This window comes from Pan paniscus, chromosome 3 (genome assembly GCF_029289425.2).
Source record: "Pan paniscus chromosome 3, NHGRI_mPanPan1-v2.0_pri, whole genome shotgun sequence".
Classification (NCBI taxonomy): Eukaryota; Metazoa; Chordata; class Mammalia; order Primates; family Hominidae; genus Pan; species Pan paniscus.
The window spans coordinates 84,037,997-84,055,604 of NC_073252.2; the positions used below are offsets into that span (position 1 = coordinate 84,037,997).

A 17,608-nucleotide genomic window follows, 5' to 3' on the forward strand; every position below is an offset into this window, starting at 1 on the left:
AATAATAAAAATTGACTCTTGCAAGTCACACCACTAATTTAAATACATTTTGTAAAAAGATAGCAAATAAATGAAATAAAAATTTTATTTGCTTTAGTTTTTTTAAACAAAGATTTATTAACTCTGAATTTTTTAGGTTAAGGACCATGCAATATATATCTCCTACACTGAAGTGTCCAAGAAATGTTTTTGGAGTAAATTAGTGAACTGCTTTAGAATGTTGCTCAGAAATTAAGCTAGAAATTCAGAGCAATATTCTCAGGGCTTGATTTACACCAAATCCAAGTTCGCAATATATTAACATGAAGGAATAGGTCATTGCTTTCTGAAAACCTTCCTTTTATAAAAGAAATACTTTAATATTATGAATTCTCTTGGTCTGTGTAAAATATTATTTGCATTATAAAAATTGATTTTTTGGTATAATTGTTCATAGGCAATATTTTCACCAGGATGGGTTCACAAGTGTTAATGGAAGGCGAATTATGTGTGGGACAGTCTTCTAGGGAATATGTGAGGGGTTTTTAAGATGGATAACATTTTGTACCTGCTTTTGAGTTGCAAATGATCTGGACTGTTGGTTAAACATCGCAGACAAGATCAGGTGAAGAACATTACTAGAAGTTCAGTGATGAAGAAATAAAGCCACGTACTCCATGGAGTGAAATTTGAATTCCTTAAATTCCCTCAAATTATTTTATGTTGGATTTTACACCAGGATAGGAATGTCTTTAAAAGTAAGAAATATTTGACATAAGGTAGAAAATTTCAAGGGAGTGTTTGACTTGTTGCTGGATGTGTCACCACATTTCATGTGTCTGAGAAATATAAATTTCTACAGCACATTTTTAGTGCCTTAAACAGACTACAATGATGTAAATGGTTGAACAGTTGAAATTTAGTCTGGAACTGGGACAGATGACTTGCCACATAGAGTGGCTCCCAACATAAAGTGATCTGTGATGGCAGGACTTTCAGCGTGTTTCACTATTAGCATGTGTCATCCAAGCATGCCTTTCAACATCCATGGAGAAAAGACATGTTACAAATACAAAACACCACCATGATTTTTTGGGAATGTCAAAAACCTCTGCCTTGGCTGTGACCCAGTGTTGTTATTGGCAAGTAGATTCATCCTTCTAGGTTGGTTGCTCCATAAGTAATCTTCAAGAAAAGCAAGTCCAAGACCCTTTTTTCTCCTTACTGTGAACTTGGTCAAAATTACCAAATGTTTGGTAACCATTTATGGTATCAGGAATGCACCAATAACTCCTTCTGACTCTTTAAGAGCAATCATCTTGTGGAATGCCCTTTCCCTTCTTATTATTGTGGGTATTTTTAGGTACCTATGCTTGACCTTTTTTAAAGAGAGTAAGGATCTGTGATTTAAACTAGGCTAGAAGCTGTTCCAGAGATAACAAAAAGCTGTTGCTTTCTATATTCCAACAGGAACTAGGTAAAATGATAAATGTGATAACTCAAAATAATGTGTATGTTTATCTTCCAGGCTTTCTAATAGTTAATTGGTTAAATAAAACATTATTTACAGAAATAGAAGAGCCACTCCTCAACTGTTCAAACACTGCAAAGTAAACTAATGCAAGTGCAGTGACCTCTTCATCCAGCCACAAAATCATATATATTTTTAATTCTCCAAGGAGTTTGAGATAGTAAAGTTGGATATCATGTAGCTAAACAAAGGGTTTTGCCTTTTCTCTTGGAAAACAGTTAAAATGAATAGGAATCTGATAATTAATCTGGGAAATTTAACCCTGCTCTACTTACCTAATGCCCCCCAAAAGATGATCTTTTTTTTCTTCATTGATTTTATACCTTAAAAAGAAATTCCTGAATTGCAGATATACAACTAGTATCTACAGACAGAAATGAAGGTCAGTTTTAGAAGAAACCAGTGTCAAATGAAAACACAGATTTCTACATGGTCACATTCATATCACACACTCTTGACCCAAGGTGAGAAAGTAGGTCATTCCTTATTTCTTATTTATTCCCTGGCACAATCAGACCACACTACAAGTTTCTTTTACCAGTTGCTAAAATGAAATCATGAGACCCTTCAGAGCTACTGTCGGTACATGCAACTCAAGACAACGAGCAGCATCATAACCACTGTCAACAGGCAAACTCCAACAATGTCTGGGTTTGGATTTGGTTTTATGTTGAGAGAAGCAGATTTCCTCTGATTTTAATAATCCATAAGAAACAGAAATCACAATATATTGACTCCATATTACCTAAAAAGAGTCAAAAGAAGCAGAAGTTCTCCCCCGATTCATCCTCTTGTTCCACAGACATTTTGAAAATAAAAGAAGACAAAATAGAAAGGAAAGGGTGTGAGAAAGAACACAGAAATGACTTGAATGATTTCAAATCCTTATTAAGCATCACTGAGGTTGCATTTTACCCATTAGACTGACTGAATTTAGTTCCCACTGCTCAGACCTTGCAAAGAAACTGGACGTACATGGTTTTGCCTTCCAGGGTTGATCTAGAACTGTAAGGGTGCATGTGAATGTGGGTATGCATGTGTGTGTGCTTTAAGTCCATTTTATAAACACTGACACAAGACAATTCTCATCATTGGTAATAGTCTTTGGAGTCCAATCATGCAGAAAAACAGGCAGGTGCAAGTTAGGTCTCATTGCAAGATGGACATGGCAAGGTGAACAGATAATCCTAGATAAGGATTGGGAGATTTGTGTCCATTAGAATATACTGGCCATTGGTCCCACATAAGTAAAGTTACATATACAAGATTCTATATATAAACAGAGGCCCCTCACTTCAGTTTGGCTGACCAAAGAAACAGGTCAAAGTGAGCCATTTTCAGATAGTTAAAGGACTAAGTACCAAAAGAAATAACAAAATCTTATCCTCTAATCACAAAGAAAATAGCTAAAATAACTATTTACATTGCAACTTTTTTGTTGTTTTTACAGAGAGGAGTTTCCTTGCTTGGCTTAATGATATCTGTGGAAAATGTTGAACTCTTATAATTAAAATGTGTGTGGGGGATTGTGAGTGGGGAGTTGGGTTCCTCTTTGGATGCAAAGTGGCTGAGATCAAAAATTTCTAGAGCAATTTTACTCCTCTTTCTGAGCTGTAGAAGAATACATTTTTCAGCAAAGCTGGCTAATAACATGCCTTACAGAGCATAATGCACTTAAGATGTGGCTTTTCATATGTTAAGAGATTCAAATAGAAATAGATTTTGTATAATTTAGGTTTTGCAATGAATATTTACAATTTTAAAACAAATCAAGTTTGCTTATTTTTTTTCCTTGACAGGGCATAAAAGGTTTTACATATTTTTATCTATTTTTTACTAGTTCCATTTACTAAGGCCAACTTTCAGTTTTACCAGTCAGCTGCTATCAGTGTCTTTAGATAATATTTTTCTGATAACAGATTGAAAAAACTATCGAGCTTCTTAACCCTCAATTAAATAGCTTACTCCAATTGGTGGGAACTGGCCAGGCTCTGGTCCAACTGTGGGGTACATTCCTACAAAACTCAGTCATCAGATTCTTGAAGATGAAAGGTTATTATCAGTTTTTATTCCACAAGAAGAAATTCCGTTGTAAGGCTAGTGTATTCCTATTTAAAAGTGAACACGCTGACCCACAAAACACATATAAAAATAGTAAAGACATATTTATAGTAAAGTGGTGGCGGTTTTGCCAAACTCTTGCAGCAGTTTAATTCTCCCTGCACATGAGTACACAGCCATCCTTCCTACAAAATACTGCAAACTATTTTATTAAGGATCGCTGCAAACCAACTGCCCCAAAGGAAGCCTAACAGAAGGTTAGGCTCCTCAGAGTGCCAACTTCATGTTCCAAAATGAGCCCCAACCCCAGGTAGAACCTTCACTTTTTTCAGGAATGTTGTCCAGGTGACTTGACACTTGCCTACCGGAAAAGTTGGGATGTTCTTGGGAAATAACAGGTGACTATTTAAGAAATATTTGGGGTGTGTGTGTGTGTGTGTGTGTGTGTGCGTGTGTGTGTGTTAAGACAGACAAGTGAATGCAGAACATATTATATTCTGTGAATTTGATAATATCATCACCTCCTAGACATATTATAGGAAAGCAGACCTAGCGGGCAAAGGACTGGGGGGCTTTTACAGTGGTGATTCTCTTTGTTGTTCCATCATCTGCCTTGCTTTAATCACCTAATAAAACTGATCCTGCAAAAATTCTGGGGGCCAAATCCTTACCTCTATTTGTAAATGATACTTATATTCGAGGAATTTGTTCCATTTTTCTCTTGTCCATAAGGGAAATCTGGCTAAAGCTAACCAGCTCCCAAGAGCCATGCACAGAAGATGTAAGACTAATTGAGCTTTGGGAAGGTACTAACAGCGGGGGAGTTCTTGCCTGGTTCTTGTCTAGTTCTTGTCTAGTTCTTGCCTGGTTTAATCTGAGGGGGAAATTCACCACTTCTGCAGATATGAGAGATAGCCTGTCAAGCACTTTGAAGATGCTGGCTGGAGACTTCCTTCTGTCTTGTGATGTCATCTTGCGGCTGATGAAATTCCCCTTGAGACTCTCTTTAAAGCAGCTTCCTGCTCTCCGCACTTAATCCCATGTGGTATAAAGCAAGGGAGGGGAGAAGCCACAGATATATCAAGAGAAAGAAAATCAGTAAATAATTAGAGATACAGAGAGGAGAAGTTTTAAAAAAAAAAAAAAAACAGGAATATGAAAGAGAGGGAGCTCATGTGACTGAGGAGGCATTTTTAACAATCAGGTTGTCTGCAATATTAACCAGAAAAAAAATGGTAGCAAAATAGAGAAAATGGGCCATTTTTATTCCAGGGGACAAGCTGCACAAAGGAATGTTCTTCTATTTATTTTAAACAAATGACTGCGTGTACTGAATCTGACTGTGTGAAACAATCTCAGAATGGCAGCACCACTGGCATGGCGATGGTGCAGGTGGGTGCAGTTCCCTGTGGTCTCTATTGCTTGAAGAGAGAAAGAAAGTTCCCTATTATTATATTTAAGGCAGTTTTCAGAGCACTGGCATTCTTGTTTGCTCTGTTTTGGGGATATTCTATTTGCCAGTCAGTTCACACTCATCAACCATCCACTTCCTGTCTTTCACTTCTTCAGGTGAAATATCACCACTCTAGTGAGCACCAACATGGTCAGAGTGCAAATAACTGTGATGGATACTTCGAAGTGAATAAGAAGGGAAGCCTGATTATTGCTGAGATCACCTTGGTATTGCCTTGTACATAACCAAGATGTTTCACAGTGCCTCCTTAAGTGCTCAGGAAAGCACTTTAATTTAATTTAATTTAATTTAAGCTAAATTCAGGAGATTTTGCTAAACATTGACATTAATGCTTCATGGCTTTTAAGACAAACTCATATTGCTAAAACTATTTGGCAGCAGTAAATTTATGGGCAGAGTTATTGCTCTTACATCTACTGCAGTACAAAACTCAGATGATCAGCCCTTCGATTGCTCATACTTATGAAAATAAATAAATAAACATGAAACATCAGCCACATTAAGGAGTCAGGGAAACTCCTGAGGAATAACAATGTCTCTGGAGATGTTTTCAAATGCTAACCTGAGACTCACACTGTGGTTTGGGGGTTTCATTCTTATTATTATTTTTTTATTTCAGAAGAGGACAGTAATATTATTTCTCAAAATAAAACTTTGGCAGAGTATGAATCAGGGAAGCAGCCCACACATGGAAAACACAATCCACAATCTGAAAGTCTAGGCAGGCTCATTTTTTTTGTTGAAGGAATTCACACAGAGGCAATTCTGCTCAGTTTCAGAGAGAGATTCTTATCATCAAAAGCACACACAATAACCTTGCTTCACCACCTGCCACTTTCTCCAGTGGCCTCTTGTTGTGACCAGTAATTGAGAAATGACAAATGGGAATAGAGCCAAATCTCTAAAACAGGGACACCAGTGTCTCCTAGTATCTGGGTAATAACCTCCTTTCAGTCTTAGTCCACACCACACACTACCCTCCAGTCTCTCCTACTCTTTACTGTCACAGAAAAGACTCTCAGCTTTTATTCACACCTGCCTTCTGAAGGCCAAACCATTTCGTGCCTGAAAACTGTTACCCACTCCCCCCACACTTTACATAAGTATCACATATGTTCTTTCTACAAATTGGTATACAGGTGCCATTTAATCCATTCAAATTTGGAAGCTACATCTTCAAGGGTCTGAGAGAGCTCACTCCCCCCATATATTCCCCCTTTACATGTTTTCTTATAAGACATACAGTTTAATCAATTAACAAACTAAACAGCTTATATACTGGCAATATATTACAGATGGGTTTATGTCAGAGTAATAGATCACATGAAATGGACCATGTGGTACCCCAGTGCATTATGTCTTGGTAGAGCCCTGAGGACACTGACAGTAGCATCTCTAAGTAAGTAGTGCTGTATGAATACAGACACATGCGGATCTGTATCTACATCCATCTGACTAGGCCAAGGAGCAGGTAGATGCAAGATAGAGACACACACATGCTGGATGGGGCCACTGCACACCTTGTCATGCCATTTAAAAGGGCAGTTACAGGTTGCCGGTTTTGCAGCCATTAAAATTACACTTTATGGAAAAGGCTTCTCTAATTGTGTCTGATTTGCTTTCTGTAGTAAGCATCATTGGAAGAAGACCAAAGCAAGAGCAACTAGAAGTTAAATATACATTTGAGCTTAGCTGCAATACAGAACCCTGGGGAAGAAGCAGGCTGAAAGATTTATTTAATTTTAGGCTTGGATTCTCTCCCTTGCTGTTTTCTTGATGTTGTATGTCTGCATTTGTGTGTGTGTGTGTGTGTGTCTGCGTGTGTGTGTGTTCCATCACATCATCTCCTGAAGAACGCTGGGTTTCGCAGGCAGGCGGCTAGTCACCTGCAACAACCCAGGGGTCCTGCCGAGGCTTCCAGGCTGCTGTCAGTGTCAGATGCCAGGGTCTGGTCGGTGGACATGGAGGAGATGTCATTGACAGACGAGGATGGAGGGAGACTCTCACTGCTGTTCACTGCTGCACCTGTGCTAAGAAAATGAAGACCAACATGACTCAATCTAGAACCAGACCCATCTTAATGCCATTCAGGATTCAGGGATGGGCAAATACAATAGGGGATGTCCAGGCCATCAATCATTTGGCAAGCCTTTATAGAGCAGCTGACATAGGGGAGCATATCAAATGGTGACAATCAAGACATAGCAATAAAAAGTCCTTCATCACAAGTTATCAAATCTCACTCTATATTTGAAATCACCTGCAACACTTTCTATTAAAAAACACTAATATCTGGTCACATTGCCTCCCCTGCCCCCACTGCACTGCATATATTTTAATATAATTGGCCTTGGGTGAGGCCAAGGTATTTGCATTTTTATTTATTTATTTTTTTTGAGATGGAGTCTCGCTCTGTCCCCAGGCTGGAGTGCAGTGGCACAATCTCGGCTCACTGCAACCTCTGCCTCCCAGGTTCAAGCTATTCTCCTGCCTCAGCCTCCCGAGTAGCTGGGAGTACAGGTGTGCACCACCACGCCCAGCTAATTTTTGTACTTTTAGTAGAGATGAGGTTTCAACATGTTGGCCAGAATGGTCTCAATCTCTTGACCTCGTGATCCGCCCACCTCTGCCTCCCAAAGTGCTGGGATTACAGGCGTGACCCACCATGCCCCGCCGGCATTTGCATTTTTTAAAGGCTCCTCAGAGACTGTATTCAGTCAAGCATTGAAAGCCTCTGGCTTATGCAGGAGACAAATAAGCAAAACCCCTTAATGGAGCCATCTGAGCCTGGTTGTTTTTAATGCAGGGAGCTTTTAAAACAAACATATGCAAGGGTCCTATCCCAGAAATAGAAGCTGAAGTGAAGTTCAGAAATCTGAATTACTTGGGGACCACATCTCTAGAGAAAGGAAGATATATAAATACTATTATGTCATCATTAATGACACCAAACTTAAAATGCATATAGAAAAGCCAGTAGGACATAAGTAGGACTGTTGATGAAAGTTACAAAAAAAAAAAAAATAGGAGAAGCCTTAGCACAGCTTTTGCTTATGAGCTAACTCTCCAGCAGGCTTGCTTACCTGGGATCTCCAAATAAGAACTCCAAATTATTAACTTAGATTAACTTGAAAAAATTGTTTATCTGTTATGCGGGAATATAAGGTTGAAACCCTGAGAAGAAACCTGCCCACGGTAATCACTCAGTAAAGGCTAGCTGAGTTGCCAGTAGCTTTGAGATCAACAAAAGAAAGATGAACCAAAGGCATTGTGCGATATAATTAAACCAGAGCACCCTGGAAACAATCAATTTACTTTTTTTCTTTGTATATTCTTTATACCTAAGCAATCTGAGTGGTAACACACTTGCTTTGTGAAATAGCTCGCTATTAAAAATCTGTATTATAGTCCCCTAATCAAATAAGAGATGAGGAATTCTCACTAAAATTATATCTTATTTGAGCAAATATAGTGTGCAAGATCTATTTGGTGAAAAATAATAACTCCAAAGTCAGTTATAATAGTGTTATCACATAGACCTAATAAATCAGAAAGACAAAATAAAACTAAATTAAGGAAGGGGAGTGGTTAACATAATCCTTGCTCCTGGAGTAGACATTTCTTGCCTGTGAAAAAAGTGTGATGAAAATGTATCAGTTATCTAGAGAGGACACAAACACCTAAACTAAGACAGATCACCTGTATCTTCCATGTATTTTTAAGTTGTATTTGTTGACTATAAATATATTGACGTACTCTATGGGAAATGTGAAAAAAATATAGGAAATAAAGATAATGATATGCACCGATCTTCAAATAAACGGTAAGAACTGTTAAACTTTTCATATATTTCTTCCCGGTCATTCTTTTTGCCTGGAAGTTTCCCTGGTCGTGATCTTTTAATATGTATTTTTTTGGGATCCTGATATTTTTATATACAGAAAAGCTTATGAATTTTTCATGTTCTTTAAACTCCTAAAAATACCCATCCTTTCTAATCTTAAATGTCTCTAGAAAAGGTTTTTAAAGTCCTCTTGTTATTGCCTTTCTGTAAATAATTACTCTATCAGGACAATGTATAAAGTTATAATATTCCATAATATTCCAACTTTGAATGGCTTTAATTTATTCCAACTTTACTTAATTATATCCCCCATAGCTATGGTACAGAGCTGGTTCATTTCCCCTCATGATAAGATTTTATCTCCTAGCAGACAGCCCTTGGTTCCCTTACATTGCCCAAATGCCCTGCTCTGTTTTTTATCCCCGATTCTGGATTAGATTATACCAACATCCTTCATATTCTTTCATAAGTTGCTAATAATTTAGTGTCACTACGATGGACTCCTCAGAATTCTCTTCCATTTATCCACATTCTTATTAAAAGACAGAGATTAAAACTGGACACAGGACTCTATTATAAAGGCCCGATCAATTGTGAGCCCAGCAGAGGGAAATTGCTTTTTTCTTACTATTTGTCTGCTGGATGACATATCCCTAGACTATGGATGCCTTTCAAATTATGGTGCTACAGCTTAATTTAGTTTTGACTTGAGGTATAGAATGATGCTCATATATTTTTTGTAACAGCTTTATTAAGATATAATCCACATACATAATTAAGAAATTTAATTTTTATGATTCAGTGTTTTTTAGTGTATTCACAACATTGTGCAGCCATCACCAGAATCCATTTTGCAGCATTTCATCATCCCTAAAGAAAACCCTGCACTCCATTCTTCACCTACCCTGTAGCTCTAGGCAATGACTCATCTACTTTTTGCCTCTATAAAATTGCCTGTTCTGAACATTTCATGTAAATGGAAGCATATCATATGTGATCATTTATGACTGGCCACTTTCATATAGCAGAATGTTTTTAAGGCTTATCCATGCTGTGGCATGTATCTGTATTTCGTATCTTTGTATGGCTGCATAATATTCCATTGTATGGATACATCACATTTTGTTTATTTATTAGTTGATAGGCATTTGATGGATATTTAGGTTGTTTCAACTTTTTGGCTATTACGAATAATGCTGTTATGAACATTGATGCATGAGTTTTGTATGGACATGTGTTCATTTCTCTTGGGTATACACCTAGAAGTGGAATTGCTGGGGCATAGAGTAATTCTAGCTTTATCACTTGAGGAACTGACAAACTGTGTCCAGAATTGGTGGGTTCTTGGTCTCACTGACTTCAAGAATGAAGCCGCGGACCCTCGCGGTGAGTATTACAGCTCTTAAGGTGGCGCGTCTGGAGTCTGTCTCTTCTGATGTTCAGATGTGTTCGGAGTTTCTTCCTTCTGGTGGATTCATGGTCTCGCTGGCTCAGGAGTGAAGCTGCAAACCTTTGCGGTGAGTGTTACAGCTCTTGAGGCAGCGCGTCTGGAGTTTTTCGTTCCTCCCGGTGTGCTCGTGGTCTCGCTGGGCTCAGGAGTGAAGCTGCAGATCTTCGTGGTGAGTGTTACAGCTCATAAAAGCAGCATGGACCCAGAGTGAGCAGTAGCAAGATTTATTGCAAAGAGCAAAGAACAAAGCTTCCACACTGTGGAAGGGGACCCAAGTGGGTTGCCAATGCTGGCTTGGGCAGCCTGCTTTTATTCTCTTATCTGGCCCCACCCACATCCTGCTGATTGGTAGAGCCGAGTGGCCTGTTTTGACAGGGTGCTGACTGGTGCATTTACAATCCCTGAGCTAGATACAAAGGTTCTCCACGTCCCCATCAGATTAGATACAGAGTATCAACACAAAGGTTCTCCAAGGCCCCACCAGAGCAGCTAGATACAGAGTGTGGATTGGTGCACTCACAAACCTTGAGCTAAACACAGGGTGCTGATTGGTGTGTTTACAAACCTTGAGCTAGATACACAGTGCCGATTGGTATATTTACAATCCCTAAGCTAGACATAAAGGTTTTCCAAGGCCCCACCAGAGCAGCTAGATACAGAGTGTCGATTGGTGCACTCACAAACCCTGAGCTAGACACAGAGTGCTGATTGGTGTGTTTACAATCCCTGAGCTAGACATAAAGGTTCTCCAAGGCCCCACCAGAGCAGCTAAATACAGAGTGTCGATTGGTGCACTCACAAACCTTGAGCTAAACACAAGGGTGCTGACTGGTGTATTTACAATCCCTGAGCTAGACATAAAGACTCTCCACGTCCTCACCAGACTCAGGAGCCCAGCTGGCTTCACCTAGTGGATCCCACACCGGGGCTGCAGGTGGAGCTGCCTGCCAGTCCTGCGCTGTGCGCTCGCATTCCTCAGCCCTTGGGTGGTCGATGGGACTGGGCGCCGTGGAGCAGGGGGTGGTGCTCGTCGGGGAGGCTCGGGCTGCACAGGAGCCCATGGAGTGGGTGGGAGGCTCAGGCATGGCGGGCTGCAGGTCCTGAGCCTTGCCCCGCAGGAAGGCAGCTAAGGCCCGGCGAGAAATCGAGCACAGCGCCGGTGGACCGGCACTGCTGGGGGACCCAGTACACCTTCCGCAGCCACTGGCCCGGGTGCTAAGTCCCTCATTGCCCGGGGCCAGCAGGGCTGGCTGGCTGCTCCAAGTGCGGGGCCCGCCAAGCCCACGACTACCCGCAACTCCAGCTGGCCCGCAAGCGCCACACGCAGCCCCGGTTCCCGCTCGCGCCTCTCCCTCCACACCTCCCTGCAAGCTAAGGGAGTGGGCTCCAGCCTTGGCCAGCCCAGAAAGGGGCTCCCACAGTGCAGTGGGGGTCTGAAAGGCTCCTCAAATGCCGCCAAAGTAGGAGCCCAGGCAGGGGAGGTGCCGAGAGCAAGCGAGGGCTCTGAGGACTGCCAGCACGCTCTCACCTCTCAAAACTGTTTTCTAAAGTGGGTGCACCATTTTACATTACTACCAGCAGTGTATGAGGATTCCAATTTCTCTACATCCTCACCAATACTTATTATCTGTCTTTTTATCTATCTAGCCATCCTAGTGTGCATGAAATGGTATCTCATTGTGGTTTGATTTGCATTTGCCTAATAGCTAATAATGTTGAGTATATTTTTTCATGTGCTTGTCAGCCATTAGTATATCTTCTTTGGAGAAAGTGTACTCAGCTCCTTTGGCCATTTTTTAATTGCTTTATTTTCTTTTTATTATTGAGTTGTAAGCTCTTTAGCTCTTTCTTTCTTCCTTTCTTTCTTGCTTTATTTCTTTCTTCTTTATTTCTTTTTATAAAGACAGGGTCTCAGTCGCCCAGCCTGTAGCACAGTGGCATAGTCATGGTTCACTGTATCCTCTAACTCCAGGGCTCAGGAAATTCTCCTGCCCCAGCCTCCCAAGTAGCTAGGACTACAGGCACATACCACCACACCTGGCTAATTAAAAAAAAGATTTTTTGTAGAGACAGGAGCTTGCCATGTTGCCCAAGCTGGTCTCAAACTCCTGGCCTCAAGTGATCTTCCGATTTCTGCCTCCCAAAATGCTGGGTCTACAGACATGAGCCACTGTGACAGGCCTGTAAGAGCTCTTTATATAATCTGGGTACAAGTTACTTAATGAGATATGTATTTTCAAATGTTTTTCCTCTATACTATGGTTTGTCTTTTCATTTTCCTGAAGGTGTCTTTTGAAGCACACGTTTTTAATTTTTATGAAATTGCATTTATCTATCTTTTCTTTTATCACTTGTGTTTTAGTGTCATATCTAATAAACCATTTTCTAATCCAAGATTATAAAAACTTACTCCTATGTTTTTGACTAAGAGTTTTATAATTTTAGACCTTATACTTAAGTCTATGATTCATTTTTAGTTCATTTTTGTATATGATATGAGGCAGGGGCCCACCTTCATTCTTTTGCATGTATATATCCAGTCATCCCAGCACCATATATTGAAAAGGCTATGCTTTGTCCATGTCTTACATCCTTATCAGAAATCAACTGATCATAAATGTAGGTATTTATTCCTGGACTCTCAATTTGATTCCCTTGATCTATTTGTGTATCTTCATGAAAGTAGCACTCTGTCTTGAATATTGTAGCTTTGTAAGTAAGTTTTGAAATCAGAACATGTAAATCTTCCAGCTGTGTTGTTTTTCAAGGTTATTTTGGATATTCTGTATCCTTTGCATTTCCACACAAATTTTAAGATGGGCTTGTCAATTTCTGCAAAAAAGACAGCTATGATTTTGATAAGTATTGGCTTAATCTGTACATCAATTTGGGGAGTATCTGTCATCCCTTGACAATATTGAATATTCTAATCCATGAGCAATGAAATGTTTTTCCAGTTATTAGGTCCTCTTTAATTTCTTTCAACAATCTTTCGTAGTTTGCAGAGTACAAAACTTGTACTTCTTTTGCTAACTTTATTCCTAAATATGTATTTCTTGATGCTATTCTAAATGGAAATGTTTTATGTTCATTGCCAATGTGTAGAAATACAATTATACTGAGGATTTATTTGAATAAGAAGTTTCAGTGTCAGTGGATTGGATGTTAAAAACAGATCAAATGAATATATATATATATAATGAATGTTGCAATTAACCAGAATGCCAGTGGAACCAGGAGGATTTTTGATAGCATGCTTTATTTATGAGAAAATAACCAGCTTGGAAGTTTTAAAATAAAATTGTGGCATAATACAAACCAAAAAGTATTTTTAAGTATCTTTAATAATAATCTTGGTCTTCCCTTGAGATAGGCTTTTTCCCCTATCCTGGCTGGAGTTGATTATGTAGACACATTCTTATTGTCACAATTAAAGTTGAATAATGATTCAAAAAAGGGTGAGATAAGCCTTAGCTGAAATAAGGCTCCCTTATAGTAAAACAATTTGATGTTTACAAATAAACACAAACCCACAACAATGGCAGCTAGAGAAATTAAACAAAGAGCATTGAAGAAATTTCTCCAAAACACAAATTTATATCTACGAATAATATTGAATGTATGTAACAAAAGCCAGAGTAGCTTTTAATAAGCTCTTCATAAACAGGATCATGCTGCAGGCTATGCTTATAAAACACACAGCACTCCTACTGCACTTATTTTCAAAATCAGCATATTTTCAGCACACTTCTGGAATATTCCGAGTGTTATGCCATACCAGTCAGCCCCTTATTATATGTAGTTTTGTTATGGATTACCTCAAGCATATATTTCCCCTGCTTCTTTTTACTGCTTTCATTATACTTCTTTATTTCTCCCGTCTTCCACAATGTCTACTGCTGAGTAGTAGCAGAGTAAGTACTCAAGTTAACAAAACAGTATTGAGTATCTTTTATGTGTACTCTTCCAGATAGGTTCTGTGAGGAAAAGCAAGTTCCTTCCTGCTTTCCAACTAGTGAAACTGTTAAGCTATTTTTGGCCAAAGGAAATCACTTTGTTGCAGTTGTCTTTCTTCTCCTTTTGCTCATCAGCAGGTTCTCTCTAATTCCTATCCTCTGTGTTGGAATGGTCCTGCCCTCTAGTTTATCAATGTTGAATGCAAATATAATTAGTGTTCAACTACTCAAAGTTCAAAATCTATCAAAGTCTTTATCAGGTGTATTTCTAGGGATCCATAGACTATTGCTTCTGATTTTATATGGCACCAATTCATTAAGAGAAGTCTTCAGTGCTTCCTTTGTAAAAGTTCCCATGACATCTGCTTGTTTCATGGGAATGGTTCCTTGCTATCCAGTGTGATGGTGGGAGAGAACTGTGCACTGTCTATGGTGTCCTGGAGCTGGCTTTTAGTGGCTTCTTAGAACGAATTATTAGCATCTCTTTCCAACTCTGCATTCATTGATGTTACATTGTTGCTTAAAATTGGTCACAGTGAGAATATTTATACCACAGGAATTGTTAAGTGCTACTAGTCAATTCTTTTTTTAAATATAGTTGTTAAATGTTAACCAGTCCACCACTATTAGATGAAAACTATTTGCTTCTGTATGACTCCCTCTATTGCGCTATAATAAATGCCTCCTTGCCTGCAGCCACTTCTGCTGGATGATCCATTCAAGTCTATTTTCATGTAGGCGATAAACAGGAGTTCTAAACCATAAACCCAAACACAAATATAAGGGACAAGACATGGACCTTGGCTTTAAGTTGTTAAATTACTGCCAAGCAGTTTGTGAAAATCTCTTAAACAGAATTGAACTGAATTGAATATGATCATAGTGTTCAGTTGTCCAGTCAATGTGATAAATATCTCTTCTTTCTATATTATTTAAGAGAAAACAGTAGAGATATACATTTTCAAAAATGTTTTGCCATCAATAAAGCATTACAAATTTTTGTCTATAAAAATGGCATTAAAAGGAACTGAAAATGCAAATAGGGTTGCAAATGAGGAATATTAGCTACCTTCAACTTTACCCAAAAAATCAGATTTCATAGAAAGAAGTAACATATGCTAAAGAAAATTTCTCAGCTACAAGTTATTTAACCAAAAAACATTGTTGTGGGGGAAAATGTTGATCTGCTTTTTTTAAAGGCAATGATTTTCCTGATAACCCCCAACCCCAACAACAACAAAAAAAAATGGTAGACACAGAATTAGAAAAAGCACAAGAATGAAAAAATAGTGTCTTTTTTATCTACATGATCTTGAGCCACAATTTGTCTGGGCCTGAGATTTTTTAATAAAAAGTAAATAAAATTAATGGACTATATTAGTGACCCTAAGACATATTCCCATGGTGGGGAATGTGGTCCTCATTGGGGAGAGAATGGTTGCATATTAAAATCACCCAGAAGCTTTATCTTTGACTTAGAGATTTTGAAAAATCTCTGCCCATCCTGATGTTCAGCATCCTTATCTTAGTGAGTCACTGTTAGTTTTGGGAGCTTTACTTCTCAGGTGGAAGAGGGCTGGTGAACAAACTCAGAATTGGTGAATCAGATGCTCTCCTGTATTTTTTCTTGTTCTAACGTACTATAACAAATGCTTTTAGAAGAAAATTAATTTCAATTCATGGACTGCTAGTCCCTCAGCAATTGTTACAGATCAATTCAGGAAGCAAGCCGCTATGCCATCCTTGAAAATAAATTACTATGCAAGTGAAATCAGATAGCAGAAGGGAATACAATTATTTATTTGGAAATGTATCTGAAGTTTAGATTTATCTCTTATTGACATACAACAATTTCATCAATAAATTTCAAACCTATAAATTATTCTGCAAATGCACATTTAACTTCCTATTTACATTTTAAAAGCATCGCATAACATGGGTTTCGTATTAGAAGTACTTGGGCCCTGAGATACTGCATTAACTTACTCCCTTGCTGCAGAATTCCCAGTATTGCCATAACTGAATACTAACAGAGTGTGTGTTATAAAAATACCACAGCTATTTTCAAAATAAAATATGCTACGTGAACATTAATGCAAAAAAGCTGACTTTTCAAACTTTTTTTTAGAATTGCTTGTTCTTTCCAGCATAGTTTATTACACACACAAAAACGCACACACACAGTGGTGCACCAATAAAAATTTAACAATTGGCTCTGCAGGGGGCAACAAAAAAGCCCTGATTTGTAGGGTCTGCCAATTTCCATGTTGTAAATCCTTCGTGCCTGATTTCACGTTGCCAACACACCAACAATAAATGCATAGTTGGGAAGAGAGGTACAGAATTGGCCGTCATGAGCTGGTAGAGTCAGTGCCAGCACATGGCTGCCCTAGAGCCTCTCCATCATGCACATAAATATGTCATACAGAAATGCATCCCATAATGTGTAGTATACATATGATTTCTCACAAAAGAGAAAGTCATACTACATGACTTATAACTAAGTCATGAATATTTTTCCTAGATTTAATCCACAATCATTTTAACTATAAATTGGTTAAGCCAGTCAACTATAGTTTAGGGCATATGTATTACATAGATAATTTTTAATTGTTAAGGTAGTTGGAATGGTTAAAAAGTGGCTTAGCCTTCTCACTCAGGTAGAGCCTAAGTTGCATATTTTAGAATTAATCATTAACACACTAAGCAGGCCTGCAAAACATCCATGAATATATATTTCCCAAAATGAATAAATCAAACACCTGAAAGCTGCAAATCTTTATGTGAAGCATGAAAAAATGCCAATAGCAAGAATTTATATACTTTATGCTTGGCCTGTTTATCTTCATGGAGATTAATAGAGTGAATAAATATTTATAATAATGGTGTAAGAACATGCTGAATAGTATCCTGTATTAAAGTTACATGATCTTGTCTTGAATTTTGTGTTTGGAATAGTACTAAGAAATATGCTGAGGGAGAAATTGAGTGGCAATTTTCAAATTAATATATATTTATTGAGCTACTACTATGTGCAAGGCACAGCACCCAGGCACTACATGGGACACAAAGATAAATGCATACAGTCTTCTCAATGAAATTACAATCAATAAGGGATAATAAGACAAGAGGTCAAATATTTAACATACAGGGACTAGTAGGACCTATAGAAAGGAAAGATCCTGTTCTTTGGGAAGATATAAAAAGTCTTTTGGGATAAGGTGGTATGAAAAGGAAATGAAGTAATGATAACTTGAACTGAAGATGAATAGAATAGGTTCTACTAAAATTTGTCCAGGCCCAGCCTAACATG

The 17,608-nt window shown here is 38.4% G+C and overlaps 1 protein-coding gene across 10 annotated transcripts in view; it reads right to left on the reverse strand.

Moving 5' to 3' along the window:
- Positions 1 to 2,156: 2,156 nt before the first annotated feature.
- The window catches only part of MAPK10 (mitogen-activated protein kinase 10), a 430,726-nt gene continuing 415,274 nt past the window's right edge, over positions 2,157 to 17,608 (reverse strand). For 8 of the 10 annotated variants that reach the window (XM_055111579.2, XM_034958876.3, XM_003811246.7 and 5 more), the window contains one exon: positions 2,157 to 7,070. In XM_055111579.2, the coding sequence (XP_054967554.1) occupies positions 6,928 to 7,070 (143 nt within the window). In that variant the 3' untranslated portion in view covers positions 2,157 to 6,927. Of the gene's footprint in view, positions 7,076 to 17,608 lie in introns of all 10 variants that reach the window. The other 2 variants (XM_008963626.6, XM_008963625.6) reach the window with 1 other exon arrangement.